This window comes from Hoplias malabaricus, chromosome 16 (genome assembly GCF_029633855.1).
Source record: "Hoplias malabaricus isolate fHopMal1 chromosome 16, fHopMal1.hap1, whole genome shotgun sequence".
NCBI classification, from domain to species: Eukaryota; Metazoa; Chordata; class Actinopteri; order Characiformes; family Erythrinidae; genus Hoplias; species Hoplias malabaricus.
In genome coordinates, this window is record NC_089815.1 from 9391334 (window position 1) to 9408738 (window position 17405).

The 17405-nt window shown below is 38.4% G+C and overlaps 1 protein-coding gene across 1 annotated transcript; it reads left to right on the forward strand.

Moving 5' to 3' along the window:
- The first annotated feature begins 969 nt into the window (after positions 1-969).
- On the forward strand, positions 970-8002 carry LOC136672149 (histone-lysine N-methyltransferase KMT5B-like). Its single transcript, XM_066648103.1, has 10 exons — positions 970-1297; positions 2615-2799; positions 2901-3048; positions 3177-3342; positions 3453-3562; positions 3670-3836; positions 3938-3957; positions 4072-4208; positions 4290-4489; positions 4994-8002. Exons 2-10 carry the CDS (start codon positions 2655-2657, stop codon positions 6388-6390), a joined length of 2490 nt encoding a protein of 829 aa, XP_066504200.1. The 5' UTR covers positions 970-1297; positions 2615-2654; the 3' UTR covers positions 6391-8002.
- Positions 8003-17405: the final 9403 nt, after the last annotated feature.

Consider the following 17405-nt stretch of genomic DNA (forward strand, 5'->3'; position numbering starts at 1 on the left):
ACCAACAATACAGTGAGAAACACATAACGGAGCAATTAGGCATTTTTTTCCAAAGTTTTTTTCCAAGATTCTGTAATAAAACTATTTTAAGCATGACCTTCCCTATGTGATGCTGTGGAACATAAACTGTTTAATTCAGGGACTACAAAATAGTAGCTTTCTTCATTTCAAGCGAGTTGTACTTTTCAATAATAATTTATTTTCTCTCCTTTAAACAGAAGCAGCATAGTGTTTCCCAACTCCTGTCCTAATGATACACAGTTATGTTTTCTCTGCTCCAAGTCTAGCTTGAAATTATTATTTCTGAGCAAAAGGATAATTTTGATTTAGGAACAGGTTTATTAATAATTAGCCTGACAATTAGTTTCCTTAACGGTGATTAGATATAGTTCTGTACTATAGCATTCTGAACAGTTTATGTTGAAAGGAAAAAGTGGTCCACAAAGCATTGTTAATGAGTTAGCTAGATTTAATCTAGCCCAGATGTCAAGACTGTACAGTAAAAATGTACCTCAACTCTTTGCCCATTTGACATGCTTGACTTCAGGCTAGATAACTCATAAGTCCTGCTTTGTGGAATATCCCATTTTCTTTGAGTTAGCCATATAGCTCAGGCCCATAGTTGAGGATTGACCAATAGGTCCCTCAGTTCTTTATCTGTTGAACAGACTTGAATTTGGGCTTGAGTTATTTGGCTAAACTGAGAAATGCTGCTTTGTTGAATACCCTCCAGGACTATACTTAGTCCTTTTCCGGGAAACGTGTAATCCTAAATGATTATGAAATAACATTTTCTGATTTACACCTAACATGCCTAATGTGAATTATGAGAATCAATGCAGATTTCGTAAGATAAAATTATACTGTTCAAATGCATTCATTCTACACTTTCACGGGTGGAATATCCCAATCTGGCAACACGTTTTAAAGGGACTGGGTTTGTTGTTACGGGACTACTTTGGTGTTCCTCCGACGAGGGAAACTAGTTCTTTAAGAATTGTCGAATCTCGAATTTAAATCGTTTGCGAGTGCAATTCCTCTTGTATTATGAACGGTCTGTTATTGGAGTGTGCATCAAAATTTTTCTGATAAAGTGAAAAGACGCGAGTGGGTTTATATTTTGAGGCCAGTTGCTCTGAACCGTTCTTCTTGGTAGACTCCGGCCATCTTGGATTTTAATGATAAATTTTGAGTGGAGAGAAGTTTATCTTTATGTCTCCCGTCGTTTTCTGCTTTTTGTTTTTAAGTCTGAGTGGATACTGTGGAGATGAAGTTCGCTATGTGGGCCGATGACTAAGTGAGTATCTAGTCGTTTTCTGGGTATTTTGTCGTTAGTTAGCCAGACAGCTAACGTTAGCTAAGGAGGCTATTCGCCGGTATACTCCCTTCCATGAAGCTGAAGTTGGCTTTTTATTCCCGTTTTCGAATCCACCTTAAATGGTACGGCGACTATAGTCACAGTGGCACAATTTAAGGTGGAATGGAGTATTCGAATACGAAGCCAATTTCAGTTTACCATCATTTGAGTTTAAATACCCTAATATATATTAGATAAAAATAAGGGCATTTTTTGCTCTTGTGAATTAGAAAGTGTATTCATACACCTGAAGACTTTATAAAATAGAGCTGTGTTTTTCACGTTAACTGCACCCTGAGATAAATGGCTATCGGAGAAGTACTAATGTTAGTAATTACTGAGTGTAATGTTACAATTAAAATGAACACATACATACGTAAATGCTGGGGATAATATAGTGAAAACCAGATACATAATTGGCACGTGTTTAACAAGAGACATCCAAAAGAAGAATACAACATTATTAAGTTGTAATTTACTTTGTTAGCCGGTAGAATGAGGCTAAATAAACTCAAAATAGGCCAGCCCTTGAGTTACGCTGTTTTGGAGTATTTAAAAAGCTTCATGTAGTATAATGTACTAAAAAAAACCGCATGAACACCAAATCTCTGTCTGTGCGTCCTCTTTACAGTAGAAAAGGCTAATCTCGAATCTAACACAACGTAAAGCATTTTGTCTCCCAGTAGAACCCCGTTATAAGGTAAATGCTTAATGTGATTTAATGTACGAAAAAAGTCTTCAACAGCACCACATAATACACATTATTTATCATGAGCACTATATAAAACTAAAGTCATATGTTTCTGTATTAAGCTTTTCTCTTCATATTCAGCAATTGAGAGCTCGTGACAAGTGAGAGGAATTCGCTACGTTTGTTTATCTAGCGCGTCGATCCAATTTAAGAATAGTTTGTTATGAAGTATTTCAAATGCATTAGGTTTTGGGCTATACACAAGGAATTTAAAGGGCAAGTTCTATCAAAATAAATATTTTCTTGTCTATTCTTTTATTTAACTAAGTCACTTCATCATATTTTTGTTTGGGTAGAAAATTGTGGTCATTGTGTACGTTTTTTTTTTTTTTTGCAAAGCACCTGGTCATTCTGGATGGCTTTGTTTACATTTTTGAAATAATGTATAATACAATTGAGTACGGCTTCAGAGTGGCATTACAGAATACCCCGATTAAGCAAGCCCATCTTATACATTTTGCAAATAGGTAAAAAAATAATTCTTGTGTATTTGATTGCCTCCTCAGCACCTAGAATCAATGCACCTAACCCAGGAAGTTTGTGGGTATGAAGTGGTTGGGAGAATCCAAGAACATGGTAGTAAATGGCAGACGACATGGAAGCAGGTACAGCGAACAGCCAGGAATCCAGACTCGCACTCAGCATCTGCGTCCAAGCAAGAGCTCCAATAACAGCAGGAGACACAGCCGCCGTGAGTGGTTTCAGTTGTAATACACTCAAAAGATCTACTTTCTGAAGAGGATTACTAAATAATGAATAATACACATGCATTGATTGTTTTACTGGTGACAGGTTTCAATGCTGACCCATTGGAGGTGGAGAGACGTCATGTTCCATCCTCAGGAATGACAGCCAAGGAACTGTGTGAGAATGATGACCTTACCACAGGGCTCATTCTTGATCCCTATCTTGGGTTTCAAACCCACAAGATGAATTCCAGGTAACTACTTTGCAAATGTATAGCTTTATATTTTTTTACGTTTAGGCTTGTATAATCACTTTGATACTTTTTTAAGTGATGCTTATTAACAAACTCTGCTTTCATGTTCTCTTTTTCATTGTGCATAGGTTTCGACCACTTAAAGGAAGACAAGAGGAACTGAAGGAAATTATAGAAAGTTTTAAAAAACACAACAACCTGGAGCAGGCTTTTAGAGCCTTAACATCAGGAGACTTCTCCCGAAATCATTTTCTTCCCAAGACCAAGGCCCAGGAGAAACTTTTCAAACAGCACGTATGCTTTTGACAAAACAAATTTAATCATCTTTACTTACATTTACATGTTGTAAATATAAATAAATTGATTTTTTTCTTAACTTTTTTTTTTCTTTTTGCTGCTTACAGGTGTTTGTTTATTTACGCATGTTTGACAGTGACAGTGGGTTTGAAATATTACCTTGTAACCGGTATTCATCTGAGCAAAATGGAGCCAAAATAGTTGCAACAAAAGAATGGTAATGTGTTTCATTTATGAAATCTGCTGTCTTAAAGTATCACTGTGTAGCCCTATAACCCAGTTTGTTTGATTTAAAATGTTTCATTTATTTTTATGCCACCACAGGAAGAGGAATGATAAGATTGAATACTTGGTTGGTTGTATTGCGGAATTGTCTGCTAGTGAGGAGAACATGTTATTACGCCATGGAGAAAATGACTTCAGTGTCATGTATTCCACTCGTAAAAACTGTGCTCAGCTGTGGCTTGGACCTGCTGCTTTTATTAACCATGGTATGGTTACAAATTTTACAAAAGCATTGTCTCAGTTGGAGGTAGCTACCGTTTGTGTCTGTAATTTCCCAATTTTTTAATAGTCGACTTTTGCCTTTCAGATTGCCGGCCAAATTGTAAGGTAATTGTGTTGTCTTCAACATTTTAAGCTTGCATTAAATAAGGGTTTTTGTGAAATTCTGTGAAAATATATTAAAAAAAAAATAGAATATACAATATTTATTTTTTTCCTCAGTTTGTGTCTACGGGTCGAGACACTGCTTGTGTCAAAGTTCTTAGAGATATTGAACCAGGAGAAGAGATATCATGTTATTATGGTGATGGCTTCTTTGGAGAAAACAATGAATTTTGTGAATGCTACACATGTGAAAGGTATGGAATTGTCTTTTGTGATCATTGACACATGCATGTCTAGTGGTGTTTTGCTAAGTAAAAATGTTCTCGTGTTTGCAGGCGTGGCACTGGTGCTTTCAAATCAAAAACAGGACTCCTTGAGACAGTCCCCCTCATTAATAGTAAATATGGCTTAAGGGAGACTGACAAGCGACTGAACAGGTTGAAGAAGCTGGGAGAAGGAAGTCAAAACTCTGACAGCCATTCTGTTGGCTCTCACACAGATGCAGACACTCAGGATTCACCAAAAATACATTCATGTAAGACCAACTGACAAAGAATTACTGATCATACTTTTTTCGGAATATTTTCTTTCGGTCTTGTACAAAAAAAATACATATAAATATATTTGCCGTACACATTCACATCCACACCTTTTCTGAAAAGTAATTAGGAGTGAGTTTCTTTCTTAATTCTTAATGCCTTGAACAAACATAGCAGGAATTATAAGGAAGCAATCAAATATGTTTGAAAATGTGACTGCATCAAAACACAAAGCAAAAGGCTTTTGTATTGAGTAGCAGAACTGTTATATTAAGATTGGATGCAAAAAAAAAAGAGCTGCAATAAGTGTGTACATTCTGCTGTCCGTTTTGCTCACCTGTAACAGTGTGGTACAAGACTTTCAGAAGAACAGCACCACAGAAGACTTTGATCAACCATATTAATGGGTTATGATGAGTCAATGCACTCTGGCTTTGTTTAAAAATACTTAACTTTAGAAAGCTGAGTTTTTCTAATTTTTCTATTTTTTTTTCATCTAGCATCTAGGAAAAGGACGAGTACAAGGCTGAATAAAACCAGGACTCATGATAGACAGTCTCTCTCAAGAGCTTATACATCTACCTCACCTTCCAAACAAAGTCAGACTAATAACAAGGTACCAAAGAGACTTAAATCAAAGCCCACAAGACCTTTGCTCACAAACATAAAATTACGGAGCCAGAGCAGAGGGTCAGAAGAGAAGGCTTCTGCACAAGTAATCACAGGCCCTAAGGAGCCAAAAGCTGCAGTCTGCATAGATGTCCCTGTTAAAAAAGAGGAGGACTCATTTGGACCTTTTCAATCACTGCGTTCTAGGGACTATTTTACACAGCACGTTGCGAAGGAAAACAATCAGCATTCTTTAAAATATTCTGCAACATTAGAGACTAGCCAGACTTGCACCTATAGAACTCGAAGGTCAATCAGGACTTCGCTTAAGGCAGAGGAGGTTGGGGGTATGAAGACTGAACCAGGCACTTTTGAACATCAAGATATTGTGCCTGGTGGTGTAGTCATTAAAACAGAGCCAGCTGATATGGAGGAATATCTATCTCATGGGTTGATCTTGAATGAGCCCCATCCAGAAGATCGATACACCAGGAGAGTTTCTCACTTACGTAGTCGCCGTTTTACTCAGCTACAGCCGGATAGGGTAATAAAAAGTGAAGAGTCATCCAGTGAAACTTTCATTCCAACTTTTCTGCAAGCTACACAAACAAATAATGTTAGGGACTGTGATAAAATGTTGCTGGGCTTTTCTGAAAGGCCTGGACATTATAATTCTGTGACAAAAGTTCATAAGTCCAAGAAGGACAGTCCTAAGAGCAGGAGTCGGGGTTTGGGAAAGGGGAAGAAGAAGCGCAAAATTGCACATTATGATGCGCTAATTCTGGAGAATAGCACAGGGATACCCAAGTTGACCTTGCGCAGACGCAGGGATAGTAGTAGCAGTAAAACCAATGAGGCCAGTGAGGCTCAAGTGAACTCTGCCAAGATCAGCATCAAGTTCAGCAAGGACCACAGCATGGACACAAGCAGCTCTTATGTTGCTAGGCTGAACAATGGTTTTAGTTCGGTGGCCCATGCAAGCTCCACCAAGTTAAAGATACAGCTGAAACGTGAGGACAGCGAGCATCTTGTCACACCTTGTTTTGACGAGAGCAACTTTAGCAGGATCAATTCCTTTGAACTTCTTAGGAGGGAAGCACAGAATGGTGATCCTAGGAGCAACCACATGGAGGAGCAACCTTCATCTGAGGAGGATGAAGAGGACGAAGATGAATTCATTCCTCTTCCACCAGCAAAACGTCTCCGGCTCATTGTTGGGAAAGATTCAATAGACATCGATATCTCCTCCAGGAGGAGGGAGAATCAGTCATTAAGGCTCAGTACATAAGCTTGGACGGTCATCTTCAGACCTGAATGTACATAATATTTCCTGTTAATTCTGTGTTGAGTATAATAGGAATTCACTGAAAAGAAAACATGAAAGCATATGTTTTATTAGTTAACTGAAAATAGTCTGTAAAATGTTAAAATAATGCACTTAAGTTGTGATGTTGAAATGGACATTACTATTGTACAAATGATGTAAAGTGTAACGATCTATTTACTGAAGTAAGGTATGTTTGTGACAGCAGTCTGATGCTCAGATGGTTATTTTTTATCAGTGTGCTTTCCTAGAATCATTTGGGGAAAACAATTTATGATAGGTCTGGTTGCACTGTGTTGATTTTATTCTCATATTCTTCTTACCCACAGAGCACAGAATAGATATTGGCCCAACAATAAGGGTATTTTTTGCTTTTATTTCTCCCACAACCCATGCCATTATTTAAACATAAGAAGCCTAGTTACAAATGCCATTGTTTGCCAGTTTGCAAGTCTGACAACTCTTTGAAGGAGCAGCCGTTTTTATTTTTGGGTTTGTGTGCCACCTAATGCACAATTGTTGTTTCTTATTTCAGTACACATAATAGCATATAAATTTGAACCACAGTTTTGACCAGGCACATATTAAGCATAGTCAGGATTTAGTCATTAGAACCACTTGGAAATGAAAAGAGGTTTAATTTGTTGGTGATTTATCAGTTTAAATTAGCATGTTTTTGTTCAGTGAGGAAATGGACAGCTTGTTATTTGTCATTTTGAAACAATAGCTTTTTAATACTTTTATTACACTAACCTCAAATGTATTTCAAACATCACAGAAAAAACTCAGTTTGTAAAATGTTCTGCCATCTTACTCCCAAGCCAAGGAAAATTTTAATGCAGAAATCATTGATGATGTTTTTATTGATCATGGCTGCATGTTAAAATCAACCTCAAGCCATTTTTTTATTATAATTTTTAAAAAGTTACTGCAGGTGACATCTGCCAGAAAGATGGCTTCAAAAGACTGATAGTTGTTGAAATGAATCAAAAGCTTGTCACTCTTCAAAACACAAGGTGCCTTATCAGGCCCTAAAATTTCAGCCTTTTGGTACTCACCAAAAACATCTTGTGGCTTCTCTTGGTTTACTAGCTTATTCCAACTATAGATGTTTTGTCTCTGTATTTTTTTTAAAGCTTAATTATTTTCTCATGGCAACAGGAAAAACTGGGAATCAATGCTAAACATATCAAGTGAAGCTTGGGGATGAATGTTAAGTGTTCATATCACCAGCAGCTGTGAACTGGACTTGATGTTGTCTTCCCTGTTAAATGATTTTCATTGTGCCAGCTCTCAATGGTGCAACATATGTGACATTTGTAAAGTAACCTGTTATAATCCTGAATCTAAAATGTGTGAATAGTTGTTTATAAGGGGTTTGGGGTACAATTTAAATAGAATTTTAAAAAAGTGGCAAAGGTTATATTGCCTCTCATTTAAAACACAGACTCTGTTCTTATTTAACAATGTTGAATACTTGAAATCAAGATAAAGTCCCTTTGAAAATACGTTCAGTTATCTGTGTCTTGTTCTGAGTTTGTGTTCACGTGACGTAAACAGCACAGGTGTTCTCTTTAGCCACTGACTTACTGTCTTTGTTAGAGGTTCAAAACTGCAGTTCAGATCCCATTGAAGACTTTGCATTGGTTGTTGTAACATTACTTTCAAGATTTTCCTATGTTCAGCAAATTACAATAAGAGAGGCGAATGTTTAGAACATCATAGATGTGAAATGTAATATTACTCATTTTGATGACTAAGAGTCAAAAGGGCAATTAAACAGATATAAGAATTTTACAGAATTCTATTCTATTTGGTTTGAAGAATATGGATTCTCCCTGCAAGAGCCTGATGATGGAGGTCCACATGGTGGAGCTGTTTCTCTCCAGCTCTTGGGAGAATGTGGATTGATATGAATGGAATGCCATACTGCACTGAGGTGTAATTACAGTGGTTGGTGCTGGTTAGTTCTTTATTGATGGTGTTTAGCCCATATACCTAGATTTTTTAGAGGGTGCTAATTATGTGCTTAAAGAACCAATGAAGCTTCATGAACTGCATGCTTCTGCACAGGAAAATAGTTCATTAGTAATATGTTACACTTATATAATGTAAGGATGCTTTAAAATTGAGAAGGATTTTTAAAAAACAGAAAATATAGGATTTGAGCTGAGATTTGAAAATGGAAAGAGGGTGAAAGTGGATGGAAGGAGGCCTGTCGCCCATAGAGGAGAGCCTATATAATTTTTTTTATTATTATTATTATCGTTACATTTATATAGCGCCTTTCTAGATACCCAAGGACGCTTTACAATCTACACTGCTCAATTCACACACACTGGCGAGAAGCGGCAGCCAAACGCGCACAGCGTACTCTCGACCAGAAACGACCGTCCACCTGGAGGACTGCATCGGGCACTAGGATTTCACCCAGGACAGAGCGCCAATCCATATCTGGGCACACACATATTCACTCACACATACACACTCATTAACCAGGACAGTTATTACAGAAGCCAATTCACCTACCCTCCATGTTTTTGGACTGTGGGAGGAAACTGGAGACCCCGGAGGAAACCCACGCAGACACGGGGAGAACATGGAAACTCCACCCAGATGGGACTTGAACCCAAGATCCCAGTGCTGGGAGGCGAACGTGCTAACCACCAAACCACAGTGCCGCCGTACCTAGATGCATAATCAGAGTTTTGTTTGAAAATATCATCACTGGAAAACAGCTGGACAGATTTAATTATTAGCTTAGTTAGCAGAGGGATTTGCCTTTTTGGGATGGCATGTATTCTCTAGAGGATTTAAAGATGCTTTATAAAACAGAGTGACACTTAAACCTGTGAGGCTTTTTCTCTCTCAGCTTGCTCTCTCTTCACACACACAGCTCCATAAATCTGATTCTCACTTTCAGCTGCTGATGCAGCCAGAGGAACATATGTCCTCTCTAGAGTCCAGCCTGAGGTGTTCTGTCTTCTCTGCACCTTCTCTTTGAAAAGGAGGTCAGGAATACAATTTTGCTTTCCTGCCTAGCAGTATTTTATCACAATTTCATACTGTGAAAGGAAACCAATATCCTCAATCTCAGCATTAGCTCTAGCTTGTTTCCACGGATGGGCTACTAATAATGAAATGTGTTGAGGACACGTTTGAGAATCTCACCATCTGCTCTTTAGAGGTTGGCAATCTTTTGAAAAAAAAAAAATCACTATATATGATTATAAAATAAAATAGTCCTGGAGGTATTGTTTATGAAAACACCTTCAGCACAGTCATCGGAGTTGGACTGGTCCTTGAGGCACCCTGCCTTGCACTTTTATTGCTTTCCTTTCTCCCAGGACACCCGATTCAACTAATCAGTTAATGAGCAAGTCCTTTTAGAGGTGCAGTGGGTGTGTTAAAGTGGGGAAATCACTAAAATATGCATGACTTAGTCCAGCCAAAAAAAATAAATGACTAAACAAATATTCTCCTTTTTAATTTAAAATTGTCTGCACTTTACTGAATACCTAAAAAAATATCCATTAAGACATTAATACAGAGTCTGTAGATCACTGAAAGCATTGGAAAGCATCAAGACTTGCTCAAAACAAAAGATGGTTAAATTCAGATTGCAAACGTCTTGGGTTAGGGTATGAGAAATGTCAAGTCCAATTATGTATCCCAATGGAAACATCTTGCAAATTTAATTTGTGTTGTTCCTTTAATATTACATAATGTCAGGAAGATGCTAAGCTTATAATTTGTTTTAAATAACTGGCTCATCACAGTGAATGTCTTAGACTTTTGTTGACTCTGGGTTTTAGCAGGGATTCCCCTTTTCTGATTATATATATTTTTTCCAGATTATTTATATCTTGCTTTTTTCACCTGTTAGCTAATCACACAATCACACAATGTGATCCAGTTGAGAATGTCAAGGTTAACACAAGCTTCTTTCTAGATATAAAGCCAGTGGTTGCTTCTTTTTGAACTACTGTTAACATGAACCCACTGGATTCAATAAGCTTGGAAGATAATGCTAACTGTTAGCTATTTAGCAGATGCCCATGTTGGCTAACATTGGGCCTGCCGTTTGCCCTGTTTGGTCTGTTTAACACTGTGCCCAGAGAGAGCTGATACTAAACAAAGAGTCTGGGTGGAGTTTCCATGTTCTCCCCGTGTCTGCGTGGGTTTCCTCCGGGGCTCCGGTTTCCTCCCACAGTCCAAAAACATGGAGGGTAGGTGAATTGGCTTCTCTAATAACTGTCCTGGTGTGTGAGTGAATGAGTGTGTATGTGAATGAATGTGTGTATGTGTGAGTGAATGTGTGTGAGCCCAGATATGGATTGACGCTCTATCCTGGGTTAAACCCTAGTGCCCGATGCAGTCCTCCAGGTGGATGGTCGTTCCTAATTGAGAGTACGCTGTGCGCGTTTGGCTGCCGCTTCTCACCAGTGTGTGTGTGTGTGTGTGTGGATTGAGCATTCTGAGCAGTGTGGATTGTCAAGCGTCCTTGGGTGTCTAGAAAAGCGCTATATAAGTGTAAAGATACATACAAAGAAAAGCACAATGGAGAAGTTATAGCGATATTGCAGATATGTGTTTAGCTAAAGAATGTGTTTTTGTTCGAGGAATATGTGTATGTGACTGTTATGTCTCATTCATCCTCTCATGGCAGGACAAATATGCACACATGGATGGACCAGCTGTGAAAACAAAGAGCAGAAAACAGCACATACAGAGCGTGCGTGATAGTTTATACTGAGGATGCCTTTATGCAGCTATATCTTTAAAAATGTGTTGCTTGCTGTTATGTTAATATTTAAAAAGTCATATACAGAACCTTACATTTTGCTTGATTAAGATAAGCATCATTTACAGTTCTACAAACTGTAAATGGTTCCAGGCTTTGGTGTAATGTTCTCATGAAAAACATATAGAACATTTACAGAGGGCCTTTTTTTTTTTTTAACTTTAATTGTTTTATTTATTCAAATACATTCTTTAAAAAGCATCCTTTTGAGATGTTCTTTAGGGTCTAAGATGTTCTTCAGGCATTCCCCCAAAGAACAAGTTTAGTTACTTTATTTGTATAGGTACATATACATAAAACTTTAAAAAGTTCCCATACACTTTATCTCACACATTGTCTTAGATAAGTTCTAACAGCTCTGCTGAGAGGCATTCACCTCGTCCGTGGCACTGGTACAGAAGGAAGCATGCTTCCTGTGATGCAATCTCCTCAGCATATGGTGAGGCAATATGCACTGATGCACTGTACTCCCTGTAGGTTTACTGTACTGGCAGAAGTTTGGTTGGTAAAACAGTTATTTCTGTCCTCTACCTATCAGATATTTTTATTGTTAGGCTTTAATCTCATCCAAGCCATCTACTCTGTTGTCCCATGGTGCTTGTGTGTGAGTGAGTACGGACACATTTGTTTGTTTTGTGTTTCTCTTGTAGTGACTGCAAATGGTGGTAGTTCCAGCCTCCTGCTGACTGTGGCAGACCCCTTTCATCCCACCTGCCCACCACTGCACCACAGGAGTCTGTTGCCATGGAGATGTTCCCAGTTTCTTATCACTCAGATGCTCTGCATTACAAAATTGGCCACTATAAATAGGAGATCCATGGAAGATGCGCTAGAAGAAATGCTTAGATGAATAAACTCTTGCCTTAAAGCAAACTCATGTTTTTCATGCCTTGAATTTTTTTTCTATTACATTGACTTTTAATGTTATACACAGTCATATCCTGCATTCCCCTAGTGTCTCTTTTGTCCTTAATTGTAACAATGAAATAATTCCTTTCTGTTTAAAAAAAATCCTGTAAATCACCTTTCCCCCATGCATATTGTGCTTCATTGTGCTGGGGTTTCATGGAGAAATTGATTGATGTTCTTTTTTCCAAAGTGTCATTCTGACACACATCAATGACATTTTCAACTAAAGATGCAGTGTAAAGTGGAGTCAGAATGGCTGATAAAAAGCACTGTGTCGGTGGATAACTCACATTTTAGACTAAGTGTCACACAGATGCTGGTCACAGGTGGTGTTCCCATTTTTCTGTTTACAGTGAAAAAATACTCCCACTGGGTATCATCACTTATCTCTTCTTCCTGAGTATTAACAGACTGTGTGAATGCAGGGAATACACATTTCTTTCTTCCTTGTGATTCAGAATTATAATCATACACAAGATAAGATGTAAAATATCCTATGCCAATCCATTAGCGATTCATGTAGGGCCCACCACACTCTCTTCCTACCTGCAGCCATTGAAATTCCTGAATCCTACACCTGTGGCCGTTCATGATCCGATCAGCAACCAGCTATCCTTAACAACTACAGTTACTCATTGAGCCCAGCCCATGAGTACCCAAACAACCCACTGTATCACTAGCTCTTCACAGGGGTCATCAGGCAGGCACCTCCTCTCCATGGTGTTTCACTGAATTAAGTCCATAACACCTCCAGAAGACTCAGCAGTGAAGCCTAGCGTCCTAGACCCGTCCAAGCCAGCTTTACAGCCCTACCTAACCCTTTGGCATCTTCAACCATAAATCCACACTGGCCTCCCTGTTGACTAAGGCTGTACCTAGCCCCACTGGCACCATTAATGCATGCTCAGTGCCACCAGCTCCATGTGAACTTTACATGCTACATCACCAACAATCCCAGTAGCATATCTACAGTGAATTTCCCCAAATAATCTGTGCTCTCCTTATCCACAACCACTGACTAGACCTTTCAGCTGTTTTTGATAACTCCTTCACAACTGCTTTTAGTTTCCGGCCCCTGGTGCCGAATTGCACAAGCAGGGATGTGGCCGATTTGGCTACAAATCCTCTAACACATATGTCTACCAGTCTTACATGTACCTGCCACCCGCATTCCCTCACCTCAGCCTTTAGTTCTAATGAGCCCCTGGCTACCTGCACGGCTGTTTCGGATTCCAATTCCTTCCTGTTTTTGTGATTGGCGGTGCTGTTTTTACAACTGCACTTTTTAATCCTGACAAAATCATCTCACAAGTCACCTTTGTACATTTAAATTGTTCAACTAAACTTGTGAGTGGTAGGTCAAGTACACCTCTCCCATACCATGTCACGCTACTTAAACACCACTAGCCACTTCCTTATGGCCTTGTTCATAACCCTTTCCATCCTCTCTACTTCTGTGAATATACCGACAGTTGTGAAACATCATAAAATGTCAATGGCCACCTAATACAAGGCAGTAAGCTAAACTGTAGACACCACAATTTCAGCTTCCCTGGTAAACATGATCTATCAATGCTATTAACAGCCTTCCCCAGGCTGTATCGTTTAGCGCTACACTATGCTATCTACCTAAACTCTTCACTGGTCTCTCCAGTACTGTAGGGATCATTTATCCTTCCATCAAAAAATTGTTTTGCACAAGCTTTCCTTTGACAATCATCAGACATCTAGACTTGCCTGGTTTAACTTTCAGCCAAGCCAACCTTAGATTATCATTTAACTTCTCCATCAACCACCGTGTACAAGGCAGGGTAGTCGTTAACATCATGTCATCCATGTAAGTCCTAATTTTGGGGAGCCGAGTATTGTCATGCAACTTTCCCTGCCTACAACCCACTTAGAGGACCTAATTACTACCTCTATTGGCATTGTAAATGCTAATGGTAAAATCCTACATCCAGCCATTATACCTTTTTTTAATTCCCCTGTACTAAAGCAAAACTGAATATCCTCAAATTATGCATTAACCAGCCTAGTAACCTTATCTGGCACCTGGAAAAACTCAAAAGCTTTCCACATAAGTTTATGTGGCACTGAGACAAATGCATTAGCTAAATCTAAAACAACATATAAATCCCTACTCTCATTCTTAGCTGTCTGAATCTGATGCCAGATCATGCTGCTATGTTCCAAACATTCTGCAAAACCAGAAATCCCTGCCTTTTATACTGAGGTATCAATTAATTTGTTTGCTTTCAAAGTCTTGCAAGTCTCCATGCAATTACATTAAAGAAAATCTTACCCTCCACATTAAGAAGACTTAAGGGCCAAATCAGTTCTATACTCACAGCATCTTCCTCTTTAGGGATAAGAATACCATCTGCTCTTCTCCACTCTTTTGGAATGATCCCTTTCTTCCAAACAGCAACCAACAACCTCCACAAAAAATTCAAGACCTCAGGTGCATACTTGTACACACAACATGGAACACTATTAGGCCCTGGAGCAGAACCTGCCTTTGTATGACGCATCACATCTTGAACCTCACTCCATTCTGGTTAGCTAACCTCCATTTGCCAGTCTATTTTACCTAATGGTGGAATATCCTGTGGCAACTCTAGATCCTTTGTCTCATCTTTTTCTGTATACACACCATTGAAATGCTCTTTTAATTCACTCTTTCCAACTTTTAAACTCAGGCGGCACGGTGGTGCAGCAGGTAGTGTGGCAGTCACACAGCTCCAGGGGCCTGGAGGTTGTGGGTTTGATTCCCGCTCTGGGTGACTGTCTGTGAGGAGTTGATGTGTTGTCCGCGTGGGTTTCCTCCCACAGTCCAAAAACACATGTTGGTAGGTGGATTGGTGACTCAAAAGTGTCCATGTGTGGCTCTGGACCCACCGCGACCCTGAACTGGATAAGTGGTTAGAGATAATGAATGAATGAACTTTTAAACTCCCAGATTTCTCCTTACTAAATAAAGTCTTCACAAAATTAAATGGATTCCTAAAGAATGCTGCCCTTGCAGGTTCCTTCTTTTTCCACATTTTCCTCACGTTCTCAGCTCTCCTTAACACTGCCAGCCTACTCTTAAGTTTGTTCTGTAGTATTTTAATATAATTTCTTTCCTCTTCCCCTACTCACCTCCACTGCTTTCTAAGAGCCCTTAAATCCTGAATTAGTTTATCTATTTCTACTTGCCATCTTGACCTTACTCTGTCTTGTCTGGTTTGCTTTTTCTGCAACATACCAAACCTTACCTAAACCTTAATCTGGATTCAAATATGTATCAGTAATTTTGCATAATGTATACAATTTTAAATATATATATTTTAAGATATTTATTATTTAATGTATTTGACCTGACTTCTTTCTCTGCACAAACACATTGGGTGGGACTACAAATTTAGGGTGGATAGGTTGGTGGACTGGGATGGGCTGGGTGTGTTGGAACTATCAGGGTGGACTGATTGTGGCTATAAAGCTGGGGTGGATAATATATATTATACTTGAAGTGTGGGGGGTAGGGTGGGTGTAATGACTAAAGAGATGTTATAAGAAGGGTCCAGTGAGACTGTATATGGAACTTGATAAAGATTTTTATATCAATTCTTTCCCTAAACATTAAATATAAAGTTATAAAAATATAGCTCAAATATGCTACTGAAAGTAAAAATGAGGTACAATTTTCATTTCTCTTTAACACTGCAATGATAAAAATGTATCACTCTCCAGATCCTCAGTGGATGAAATTACAAAGTACAATAAACATCCCCCCCAATATTATAATAAAGCATGGGATTCAACAGAAAAAAATTCAGACAGTGCCAGATGAAACACGCTGTCATGATGTGCCTTTGTTCTTCTTGGATGATCATTTATTTAGATGTCACAATTTTCTGACTTGGAAACTGAAATCTGGATCAATTCACTTGGTTTAGGAGTGAGCCAGAGGAAATAGTACTAAGAAAATAACAGAAAAGGAAAAGGAAAAGCAATGATTCCAAAACTGTGTTGGAAAGCATTTCCTTCTGGCCAGACAACATCTAGAGGCACACGTTTCTCCATGTTTCATTCAAATGTGTCTCAGAACAGCCATATTCTCAATGTTTTACTAAGTATAAACCTCCTTTTTATGTTTTTAGCAGTGCTATTCTGTTCACCCTTTTTCTGTCCACTCCCTTCTTCTGAGTCTTGTGTCTTGTATTTCATTCACTGGACAATTTCACTTCATCACAGTGACCCATTAGTCGACAGGACAAAGAGTGTACCAAATCATTGATACAGAATTTGTCCCAGAGGATCACCACTCTGTTAACATTGAGTGGACTTGATGGAATTTTAACTGATGGTATCACTTGTGGTATAGGTGTAAAAGTTTGTAAATACCTCTTCTGTGAGTGATTTCCACTGTAGCACACCCCTTTCACAGATGGAAGACTGCTTATGCAGCATGAATAATGTCCATTCATTTTCTCCAAACTCCAAGCTACATTTTCTGGAGTGATAAAGCAACATCCAGTACTTTTGGGATGAATGCAATCAAATCATTACAGCAGCGTTCCAAAATCCTGTTTAAAGCTTTCACAAAATGACTATTTATATTTTTTTATTTGTAGTTCTCTTGATATCAATTTCAAATTGGGAGAAACTTGAGATAATTTTTGCTATATGTTATATTATTTAAAAATGTTCTTTTTGATATGAGTACTATACAGAACTGCTGTATATGAATAGGTTTTGTTTCCAAGAAGCTTTGTATTGCAGCAAACTTTATGTTTTTTATGTTTTTCCTTAGTTACAAAAGGCCTGTTTTACTCTTTCTAACAGTGTCTAATATCTCTGTGTGATTGCCCTTCGAGCATTGCTCATAAATATGGAGAAGATCCAACAAGCAGTTATTACTGAAAATCACAACGTACCAGACCTAATTGCACAGCAGTAACTGCCTTAAACACCATAATTATTTATGAGAACAATTAATCAAGACCATAGCACACTCCTTTTATTTCTGAGCATATGGAGTACACTGCAGTACAAAAAGTGTGTTAAATTTGTAGATTAAGGCAAAGCTAGGAAATTCTACATAGATGCATAATTTTGTGTAAAGTGTCTACTCATAACACCCTTCAACCACTCAGCAACTAAAATGTTATTGATGGATGCAGGGAAACAACTTTTCTTTGCCTCCTACTGGTCTTAATGTAACTGCACATTAAGAATGCATAGCCTGGGATTTCAGCTAAGAACAAAAGCTGGTGGTAATGCA

Bases quoted from the DNA above. Each gene is read 5' to 3' on its own strand.
- LOC136672149 (XM_066648103.1), top strand. From the start codon at position 2,655: ATGAAGTGGTTGGGAGAATCCAAGAACATGGTAGTAAATGGCAGACGA. The intron at 3,563-3,669 runs GTAATGTGTTTC...ATGCCACCACAG, and splicing joins ATAGTTGCAACAAAAGAATG to GAAGAGGAATGATAAGATTG. The intron at 3,837-3,937 runs GTATGGTTACAA...TTTGCCTTTCAG, and splicing joins TGCTGCTTTTATTAACCATG to ATTGCCGGCCAAATTGTAAG.